At 39.1% G+C, this 11,363-nt stretch overlaps 1 protein-coding gene across 2 annotated transcripts; it reads right to left on the bottom strand.

Moving 5' to 3' along the window:
• Positions 1–17: 17 nt before the first annotated feature.
• On the bottom strand, positions 18–10,427 carry zgc:172136 (uncharacterized protein LOC566376 homolog). Of its 2 annotated transcripts, none has more exons than XM_042432784.1 (14): positions 10,268–10,427; positions 7,387–7,579; positions 7,146–7,236; positions 5,401–5,480; positions 5,131–5,207; positions 4,704–4,899; positions 4,386–4,541; positions 3,845–3,910; positions 3,241–3,309; positions 2,960–3,134; positions 2,136–2,420; positions 1,692–1,817; positions 1,490–1,554; positions 18–1,385 (listed from the first exon to the last, which is right to left on the bottom strand). In XM_042432784.1, the coding sequence occupies exons 2-14, from the start codon at positions 7,462–7,464 to the stop codon at positions 1,110–1,112; spliced, it is 1,740 nt and encodes a 579-aa protein (XP_042288718.1). In that variant the 5' UTR covers positions 7,465–7,579; positions 10,268–10,427; the 3' UTR covers positions 18–1,109. The 2 variants fall into 2 exon arrangements, with proteins under 2 accessions (XP_042288718.1, XP_042288719.1); XM_042432785.1 differs by lacking the exon at positions 10,268–10,427 and adding an exon at positions 9,376–9,585.
• Positions 10,428–11,363: the final 936 nt, after the last annotated feature.

The raw sequence follows: 11,363 nt of genomic DNA, 5'->3' as shown, positions 1-11,363 counted from the left end.
ATGACCAAACACCCGGTTTCACTTAGTGGCATAAAGAATTTATTTTCACTATTATAAAAAAAACAGTGCTTTAGATAAAAATGAACTGTTCAGCATTGTAAAGTAAGTCAGTTGTTCATACATTATTGGCATTGAGAAAAAGGTTTTTTTTCTGTGTTTAATTATTATTATAACATTATTTCCAAGTGAGCTCATATTGGCTAAAGACATCAGTTTTTTTGCATACCAATTATCATTTACAAAACAGTTTAAATTATGTCTGAGAGAGGCTCTTTGTTTGGGGAGGTTACATAACACAAAAATACTGCAGATTCATTGTACACTTAATGGTTACAGAAATAGTGCTTTACAGATAATACTTTTCTGTTGTAATTACGACAGTGGGAGGAGGGTATAGAATGGGGAAGCTTTGGATGAATGCATTACCAGCGTTAAAGAGGTTCAATTTTCCACATCAGTAGCTACTTTGCTGTGGCAGACTAATAGGAAAAGCATGATGGAGCACACTGTACAAAAATAGAGTATATTATAAAATATGACTTTAAAAAAAAAAAGATAGGAATACAGGAGTACAAACATTAGCACCATGGCTTCTGGAGATTCTCCTGAATAAAACAAGTGTTCACATTAGGAAATAGGCTACATGGCAAGTCCCATCTAATGAATACCCAATGCAGCATGAGACAGCATTGCCTTCAACTTTTAAAATATCTGTTAAGTCATATTTTGTACCCAACATCAACCTATTTAGACATTTTACAAAAGACAATAAAACTGATTACAAATGTGTTTGTTTGGGGAAACTGAACTGTAATAAAATAGTGCAAGTAGTATGTACAAAATATACAATAACATCAATAAATATGCTCTGTTTGCTGATTGAAATGTTGCTGGATTAGGTTTGTTATCTAATCCACAACTTTCTAATAAAATGGTAAACATACTAGAGAAATGAGGAGTCCCATCATTTTCAATAATGTCTCTCTGCAATTTGAAGCGTACACATGGCAACGCATGGCACACATGGCATGATATGTTGGCAACCTTTGATTTATGTTGCACTGTACATGAACAAAAGGCAAATTTGTGGACATCTGAGCTTAATGTAATCAAAGTATGAATTCCAGGAACTGTTCATCCCCTAATAGGTCCAGGGAGAGGCAGTTGGTAGACCTGCGACCATAGAAGGAGGGTTTGGGGGGGTAATAATTGTGATCTACAGGGGTCTTTGTGTTTGTTGAGGCGTCGGGGAGCCCAAAGGTATAGCTGTGGGAGGAATCAGGTGGCAGTGTCGTCCCCAAGGGTGCCGGGGGTGGGAACAGACGGACATCATCTAGACTGTGGCTGTGCCGATCCACACATACTTGTGCCCTTGAGTTCAGCATCTAAAACAGGGACAGGAGGTAAAATGAAAGGTAATCAAATATGACATAGATATATCCAAGGAAGACAAAGAAATGCAGCAAGTGACAGAAAAAAAAAGACAAACCTGTTGTAATGTATTGTTGCTCTGTAAGTTCGTGAGATCATCATTGTCTGGGGGACACATGGTCTCTGTAGAGCACACAACATTATTGGTCAAGTTTAACAAAGATGAAAGCAAACACATTTTGACAAAACAAGCTGTTGTCAGTGGAATGTAAGAAGAACAAATTAAATATTGTTATTATTAACAATCAAATTATTCATACCTGATGTTGGAGTCTCTGAGGTGAGTTCTGAGCAATCCACTGATATGCCCTCCAGAAGATCAGCCAACTGGAACATCTCATCAGGATCATCCACAAGAACTTCCTTTCCAACATTGGTCTTCATCTCTGGAAAAGATGTTCAGAAAATCTGAATAAAGAACTGTATCAAAAATAACTCATAAGCCCTGTAAGAATATAAAGTATTCTGTGTAGATGCAGATGAAGCACAAATCTGTGGAATAATGAAACCCTATTCTACTAGATCATGGAGGCATTTTGCATTTCCACAAAAGGTAAATACAAGATCAGCATGGCACACAACTGCATTCATGTCCATCGACTAATATATTACATTCTGCAAACAAAGCATCAGTTTACCCGAAGAACATTTCAAGAGATGGATAAAATTTCCTGTGCAAATGTCTATAATAAAAATCCTCTCACCTTCCTCTTGCCACTCCTCATCTTCTATTCGAGTCTTGCTGCCTGCATCAAACCCAGACGTACAGGAGCTGCCGTGGCTGGCTACGGAGCGGAAACACTTCTCAGCGTGCCGCTGAACTTCCTCCTCCATGGAGGCCATCTCTGTGGAGATGCTGTGCTGGCGGGTGTCTGCTTCAATGCCAGAGCTGCTGGTGGAGCGTCGGGACAAACCAGGGCTGCTCTCACTGCCTGGGGGGTCCAAGTCCAGGTCATCACTGATGTAGGACTCTCTGTAACGCTTTTTCTCTAAAAAGGAAGAAAATACATAATTTTTTAAAAATATATGAGCATAAATAAAGAAAATTAAGTTGATTGTATTTGTTACTACCATACATCTAAAACTGAAGCGGATAGAAAGAACTGAATATATAACATATATTACCCTGAATACATAACATATAATACCCTAGATAAACTGGAAATTGTTAGAAGTTAATACAACTGTTGTCAGTGACTCCTCTTAAAATGCTGGATATAATTATTAGGAGCCCTTTTAGGGTTTCTGTTCAATGAAAAGCAAAACCAAATTGCAGCACTTACTTATTTAGTACTTATTTTCAATTGAGGCAAGGTTTGTGTTTTCATCTTATATGATGCATTTTGTCAAGTTTGCACCTTCTGTCTATTTGCTGTTAATCCAAAATGTACCACAGACGTGCAAAATGTGAAATATTTAAACATCTCGACTACAAATTAAATGAACCTTCTGATGATTTGTGCAGGAAAAAGCGACTTTGTTAATTTAATATCCAGTGTTTTCCAGAGTACAATTCACTCCTCCCTACCTTCGCTCTCCTCCAGCAGGCGTAGGTGTTTAAGGGCAGGCTGGAGGCTGCGGTAGAGGCGATGGCTGCTGCTCAGGTGCAGGAGGAGGTGGCGGGAGCGGAACGATGACCCAGTGTAGTAAACCAGCTTCCTAGCTGATGGCAAGCCATCTGGCTGGATCTCAAATTTCTTACCCTGAATAGGAAAACATATTATAAATAGTGTACATAGCTAATGCCCATTAAATAATTACCACAGTTGCACTTGATCTTAACAGAATGAAAAGGAGCAGTGTGCTTACGAGGAAGGTGAGACGTCCCACATTTGACCAGGGGAAGTCATACAGCAGCTGTCGCACGTTGCTAACCTCCTATGAATACACAACACAAACAGATAATTTAAGAGAGAAGAAACAATGTGAGTGCTTGTGAGTTGTCAATTTTGGCATATTTCACTGTGTATTGATGAAAGGCATTGTGTCTGAAAAAAAAGCAATAATGATTTCTGCATGTGTAATCTACTTGGATATATTTTAAAAGGATGGATTAATAATCAATAGTCTTTTTGTTCACAGAAGACATCTGGACTTGGCGAGGAGGGCATAGGCTTCTCAAGGTATCTCACGGTCTGTTGGCTCTTTAATCAGCCAGGCCTGAAGCCCTAATCCCCCCCAGATGGCCCCTGATGGACAGATCAAACAACTGACGGGCATGGCAGACAGCTCCTATCTCTTGATGCACTGCTGTTGGTGGCAATCCCACACATTCCTCACACGTCTAGTCAGAGGTTTTAAAAGGACTACAGATAGAAAGACTGAATCTTTGAGCAAATGCAGATTCACTCTTATGTATGTATGTGTTGACGTACACACTGTGCATTAATAACACATTCACACATGCACGCACCTGATAAACCTGCATTCCTCGCAGGGTCAGACCGAGCAATGCTGTTCCTCTCTCCGCCTTTTTGTCCTGGACAAAATGAATGATGAGATGTCAGAGAGGCATCTGAGTGGTTCAGATAAGAAAGCTATCCCACTGTTAAGGCCCTCTCCTAGTTCACCGTGAAACACTGGGTTGCTGCTAACAACAAATTAAAAGTGATAGCACATTACGCAATGGTTGGGCCAGCCTTCAAAATATCACTCGGTAGATGGGTGATTTTGAAATGGGGAGGACAACAAACTGGAATAGATAGAGGGTTACATAACTGCTCCATAGTCATTTGTCCTGCACAGCTGAAACGAAGCCAGTGTATTTATGTTGGGTGAGACAGTATTTCAGTCAGAGAGAAGAAATACACCTGAAAATTGCTGCAGATTAAAAATGAGCTGAAACAAGCAGCATAAACATCATCATGATTGTTGATGAATGCGCTACAAAAGCTAAATTCAACCGACTTGACATGAATGATACTGAAATCTAAGTTTTGCCTTTGACTCATGACCTTTTGAAGTCTGTAATACGTGACAGGTACATCCTCCAGTCGACATGACTCCCTGATGAAGAGCAGGGTGGCGTCACGACTAGACATGCCCCACAGCTCCTGATGCACCTTGGGTCCATGGCAGAGGAGATAGTTCACTCCACGCTTGGCTACAATCTATAGAAGGAAGAAGGAAAAGACATGCTGTAGGCAGAAAGCACAACCTAACCTCAAAACTTAAAACATTAAAATCTAATAAGGACACAGGAATGGCAATTTTAAAGATCAAGACTTTTTTAAAAGTGTTGTTACATGCTGCTGCCACATAGTGACACTTACCCATGGAGGAAAGTACTCCTTGGGTTCAAAGTAAGGGGTGATCTCCATATCCTCCCTTGTCAGCTGGTGGTCACCGAGGTCAGCCTGCAGGGCGTAACCTGCCAGCTGGAAGTACACCTCCTCCTGCTGACGACATTCAGACCGTAGCACCCGCTCCCGCAGGTCAGAATAATATAGATGCCGTGCCTTTCGTTCACTGGTACCAGACACACACATACACATACACATACACACACACACACACACACACACACACACACACACACACACACACACACACACGCACACAAAAGTGGTAGGAGGGGCACAGAAAGATGTCAGTGGGGAGGACAAAGATGGATGGGACAAAACAGAAGTACAAGAGCAATAACATGAAAAATTGAGCTTGTCAGGAAAAAGTATATAAAAAATATGTAGAGGGACATACCAAATGAGTCTACCATTCTCTACGTAGTACTGCACTTTGAGGCAGAGTACCATAGGCAAGGGTCTCTTCTGTGATCCCTGTACAAAAGAAAGAGGCATATTAGAGTAGGCTTGTGTGCTAGCATCTTTTTGTCATGTTAAATGAAAAGTTGAGGCATGTAGGCCACTGAACTGTGCCCGCCAATTAACCGACATGCACAACAGTTTGAAGAGTGGGTCAAAGCAAAGTGCACGATTAACATTTGCTACCCTTCGCCACATGCTGTCTTACCTTTGCTGTATCTTGCTTCCATTCCTTAGGAAAGTACTTGGTCAATTTCTCCTCCATGTCTAAAAATATATGCTCATTGTCTGGGATGAAGAAAGACAATCAGGAAACAAGCAGACTGTTAGCAAGCAAACAAAACAATAATGCAACCAAGCGTAAAATTTGCCCAACAATGGGATTAATTAGGGTGAAAGAAAAAAGCCCTTGTTTTTCCGTTTGTGAACGAGGCTACTAGGAAGCTAAGGACAACAATGCTAATGTTAATGTATCTACGTATGTCGAGTGATGGATAGATGAATGCAGCATAGTATAGCTTTTATCTTGCCATTTATCTATTATTTATCCTCCATATCCCCTGAATATAATCCTTTATCCAATGTTAATGTTATTTTATCAAAAACTAATGTGATTTCTGTTTCAGTGGAGGGGCTAAAAAGCTGTTTGCAACCTTCGTTGTGAACGAGGGTGTTGTATCACTCTCAGCCTGGTCCTATGAGTCATGACATGGGCATTTTCTATTTGATCCACCTTATCTCTTTTGTTCAACTTTGCATAGCCAAATCATGCTCGCTGAGCTGTTTCACAACTCGTTCCCTTTACCATCCATCTCTCTTTTCCGCTTGTCTCATTCCCACTCTGACTCATTCCAACTCCTTCACCTCTCATCCCACACTGAATCCTTTGAGTAAGAGGTGAGTAAGACGGGCCTGTGTCATGACGAGTCCCCCTACCTCTTTGCCCTCCACTCCCAATCTCCTCTTCCCATCATCAATCTATCCCTCCCCTCAGTGAAGAAGAGGAATGCAAGGGTGCATTCCAGGCTTAATGAAGTTAATATTGCAGGAATCCAGGCCTAAGTGATCGCTGAACCAACACCACAAAAACAAAAGGCTGCTTGTTCAAGAGGTGAGCCACACAAGATTACCAAGGCATTTCAATGTATTTATACAAAGACAGAACGAGAACATGAGGAAACAGCGAGTTCAGAACTTTGCTCGGTGGCTAAAGTGGATTACGCCATTTAATTATGCAGACTGGGAGGGCAGAGTGACATTTTCTTGGTTTTAGTGAAATAGTCTTTTGGCAGAAAACATTTTCAGCGACAACATTATGTAAACATGTACCACAAATAGAACAGCAATGCCTTGCTGTAAATGGCTGACATAATTCAAACATGATGCTCTAGTTTATGGCTGCAATTAGTCATTATCGATTAATCTACTGAATAGTTCTTTGATTAATCAATTAATCGTTTAGTCTATAAAATGTCAAAAAGGGGATGGAAAAACAGCCCAATAAGTTCCCAGAGCCCAAGATGACATCTTCACATATCTTATGTTCGACCAACAGTCCAAAACCCAAATATATGCAGTACAATACAATATAATACAATGCAGTACAAATACAATATAATATAATATAATAATACAATATAATAATAAAATCATCACATTTAGAGGTTGGACCCAGATGAGTTTTGGTGTTTTTTTTGCTTGAAAATCACTGAAACAACTAATCAATTACTAAAATCATTGCCTTTTATTTTTCTTTCGATCAAATAATCATTGCAGCTTTACTCTTGTTTACTATCTAACTGAATCAGTGTTGAATTGTAAAAATGTACCCGGTCAACAAACTTCCTACACTAGGATACTATTTTTCAGCCTTCTGATAATACTGCTGTGTACTCTAGTGTGAACAATACTTTAAGGTTCAAAGGATGAGGGACTGATGTGGAGGGAACTTACCCTTCACCACTGTGAGGCCAAAGAAGTGCAGCTCCTTGATTCCAAGAAGCTCTGCCACACGATTGCAAACATCCTGCCCTGTGGACTTTGGCTGGAGCAGGTGAACAAACAAAGAGCACAGTATTCAATATTAATTCACAATTTGCAAAAACAATGTCCTGATACACAGAACTTTAAGCATCTGCTAAGAAACCTCTTGGTGACAGTCAAGAAGACAGCTAGAAACATATTAAACACCCACCCCGACAGTGATGTCCAGCTGGTCTTTGTTGGGGAGGAGAACACAAACGGTTCTCTCCTGCTTTATCGAGGCGGACATGATGTCTTGTGTGCGTTTGTGATAGGTATTCTCTCTCTGTTAAACTGCTTCAGTCTCCTCTTCCTCTCTCTCTCTCACATTTTATGTGATCCAGGGAAGTTTGTCCATATTGTATCTAAAAAAAGATATATGACATCAGAGTGAGGGAGGCAAAGAAATTAAGAAAAAAAACCCATGATCCAACAACATGTCAATGTGAATGATGAAGAAAGCAGAATGGAATTTACAAAAGATTATGAAGACCTGATACTGAACTGCAAGAAACTCAAAAAAAAAAAAATCAGACCTCCTGTTATATTGACCCCAAGCCCCAACTGGTACGAGGCTCATCAGATTAACGTCTCAGAATCAATTAATCAGGTTAATTACTGCTGCGCGCCGACTCTGATCCCCTTAAATCCTGCTCTGGTGAATAATCAGTAAAAAAAAAAAAACATAAATAAATACAAGGAAGGGACAGAGAACAAATAATCTGGAACTGGAGCAGCCCACCCTTGTGCCAATCTCCTCCAAGTAAGAAAGTAGAAAATATCTTTTAGCTTTAGCTGAGAAAAGAAAAATCCAGTGTGTGGTCAGGGTAAGATGTCCTTAAATAAACAAACTGCTGTTTCTTTGTGTATATATGTGTCATTCAACAACCCTTCAGACGTTTGGCATTCACATCAGGAAAAAGATGTGTACATATGTTTAATAGCACCAGATGCATGCAGCAGACATCTGCTGAGATAGACTGTGAGGAAATAAAATACTATTAAAAGATATTGCCATATACAAAATGAGTTGTGAGAACTACAAATGTGAATGTTCTAGTCTCAGAGGCAAAAATACTTCTTACCAAATATGATTTATGGACATGTTCGAACAGAGCCTCACTCACATCTGAGTGTCAGCGCAAACAGACATTAAAAAAACCTGAAATTCCAGTAGCTTTAAGAAGCCAACTTGTTTATGACAGAGTCAAACTTTACTATACTTACACAAAGAAATGCTTTAAGAGCTCAGCAGAGCAAAGTATGTCTTCATGCCAACCAATTCATATAATAATCTTTTTCATAGTCAACTCTTTACAGTCTTCTCCTCTAATATAATCTATGCCCATAATGAGAATGAGATCGCTCTATTTTTTTTAGTTTGTTTGTTTTCTTGTTTTTATTATAAACATTTCAATAAACACTTTAAAGAAATAAGCAAAAGCCGTTTTAGACATCTGAGCCATGCTTGCAACTAAAAATTATTTTCTTATTTGATTAATCTGTCGATTACTTTCTCAATTAGTTGTTTGGTCCATAAAAAGTCAGAAAATGGGGAAAAATGACATGTTACAGTATAACCTACAACGTCTTGTTTTGTCTTGACCAACTGTTCACAACGCAAAGATATTCAGTTTATTATCATAGAAGAAAACCAGACAATATTCACACATCCAGAGGCTGGACCAGGAGAATTTTAGCATTTTTTCTTTAAAAATTACTCAAAATGATTAATCGATTATCAAAATGGTTGGCGATTAATTTTCTATTGATTGTTGCAGCTCAACAATGTTTGGCCAATCATTTTCCCCTCTTGTAGAATTTGATTTGTTAACATTGAAGACAGTTTCCATATTTAAACGCAACCTACATTTGCTGTGCTTAAGAGCTCAGCTGGAAGATACTGTAAACAACAGATACAATATGTTTCAATGCACAAAATCTTCAATTTATCAATCTTATCAAGGGGGATTTCTTTAAAACAAATAACTTGTTATCAATAATACACAGCAAACATAAGACTACTTTAAAATAATAGGCAGCAGTAGTTTACAATGCTGTCATATTGCACCAAAATAAGCCTGAGATATCCAAGCCAAACAGCTGGTGTAAAGTATGAAAACTACTAAGCAACTAATGAATGAAATGAAGCAACACCAACCTTACTAAACCACAGATCCAGAGCACAATCCGGTATATAAACTACACTAGTCTTCACTGCATCTCAACTCCAAAACAAGTTTACTATCAGCCCCCAAAGAGTCTTGGCTGACGTCTTTAGACATCCCCCTTGTTGCTGACCAGGGTGAAACCTGGCATCACATGTGAGCAGCCATCTGCATGCTTTAATACCCCTCCAAGACTGTTATAATCCCTACTTCTGACCACACTGCTGGCTGATAGAAAAACAACATCCCCACTGCACTGTGCAAGCTCTCTGATGTGTCAGGGCTCCTGACTGCCCGCTAAAACCATGAAATCGTGAGAAAAGAGGAGTGCATCTGGATAAACAGGGAGACGCACATTTACACTCATCCCGCTTCAAATGTTGAGACATAATTTTCATTTTTTGAGGGGAGCAGTTCATTTCTTATGTTTTAAGTCAGCCCCAAATGAACATAAGGGTTCAGTGAGTCATTTAACAAGCTACTTTTCATGAACTTTTCACTTGAGTTTAGAAGACGTACGAGAGATAATTCATTTAAATTTTCATTTTTAGACGAGTTATTCCTTTATTATCGGAATTATCAAACGGTCGGTTGAGATAACGTTCACGCAACATCACGTTAAGCTAGTAGCCGTTAGTTCTGTCAAAGTTTTAGCGTAACTAAGTGAATTACAAATATTTATGAGTGAACTCCTTGAAAACAATAAAGCAGCTGCAGTTTCAGGAGAAAACAAGAGTTTTTCCAGTGTTTTTAAAAACATTTTCCAATGAGAAAAGTCTGTGTCTGGTTGGATGAGGTCGGAAAAGTTACAACCCGAGTGCAACAAGTGCATCACTTAATTAAACTCTACTCATTTAGCTAACCATGAAGCAGAAACTCACTTACCTTCACACGAGGGAGAGGAGTTCAAATTTCAGTCGCAAGTCTTCTCTAAGGTTGTTCAGACAGACATTTTATTAATTTCATCCGAATAAAACATGACAGCAGTGGGAGAAAAATTCCCGTCTGTCCCCCTCCCCATTGCGTGTTCTAACTTCTTCGATAACCGACCGTGAAACCCAAAAGATTGAGCCATACCATTTTGGATACGTGTGGGGGTGCTCTGTTGTGATTAAATTACTGGTGGAAATATTCGCACTATTTTCACTTTGTATATAATAAATATATTAGTTTTAATCGCATGTATGCTGCCATAAATATACATTTTTACTCCTTTGATTAGGAAAATTAACAAAGCCTTTTTTATATGCAGTACCAAACTGACATATCTCCCCTTGTTTTGCGTTGGTATTACAATGTCGTGCTAATTAGAGACCCAAATAGCAAGTGTGGTTTGTAGTATGGGTTGAATGTGGTTGGGAGTGCCCCCATTTAGTGATGAATACTTCCAGTTTCCCTTTGGAGAGCAGGGGCGTCGTTTTTTAAATGTTTCTGGTATCTTCACCAATACTGACTGAATTGGGAGACTCTTTTTTCTGTTTACAATATCATGCGCTTTCAAAAAGGATGAAGTGCACAGGGTCGCTGCTGTGTCCCTCACAACACCGCGTATGATCAATTACTATGACACTTGTTATGGTGAATGTATCACCCCATGACCCAATGGGTCCACTTGTATTTTGTCTCCATTCATGTTGGGAAAATATAAATGTTTTTCTTGGACTTCATACTACTCCTGCTCTTTATGCTTTTCTTATATGTATATCTGTAGGCTCTATTTCTATGAGCTAAATAGCCTATTTTCTTTATACCTACTTCTTTGGGATGGCATTCTTGTTATCCACATATATCCATATGTAATCCATATACATATACATGTGTGGATATATTTGTTTTAATTACCTTTGTTTTGCCATTTACACAACATACAATACCAATGTGAGACCACAAAACATTCTTGACCTTTCTGACCTTTTCCAGTGATTTGGGAAAACCGTCTCCTGTACAAGACAGTGAAAGCAACAATTAGGCCTAACTGTAT

Source organism: Thunnus maccoyii, chromosome 14, assembly GCF_910596095.1.
Source record: "Thunnus maccoyii chromosome 14, fThuMac1.1, whole genome shotgun sequence".
NCBI lineage: Eukaryota > Metazoa > Chordata > Actinopteri > Scombriformes > Scombridae > Thunnus > Thunnus maccoyii.
Note: the sequence above shows the minus strand (reverse complement) of the source record. Positions and strands in the feature narration are given on the sequence as shown.

Bases quoted from the DNA above. Each gene is read 5' to 3' on its own strand.
- zgc:172136 (XM_042432784.1), bottom strand. From the start codon at position 7,464: ATGTCCGCCTCGATAAAGCAGGAGAGAACCGTTTGTGTTCTCCTCCCC. The intron at 5,481-7,145 runs GTAAGTTCCCTC...TCTTCATCCCAG, and splicing joins TGGCCTCACAGTGGTGAAGG to ACAATGAGCATATATTTTTA. The intron at 1,818-2,135 runs GTGAGAGGATTT...CATCTTTTCCAG, and splicing joins TGAGGAGTGGCAAGAGGAAG to AGATGAAGACCAATGTTGGA.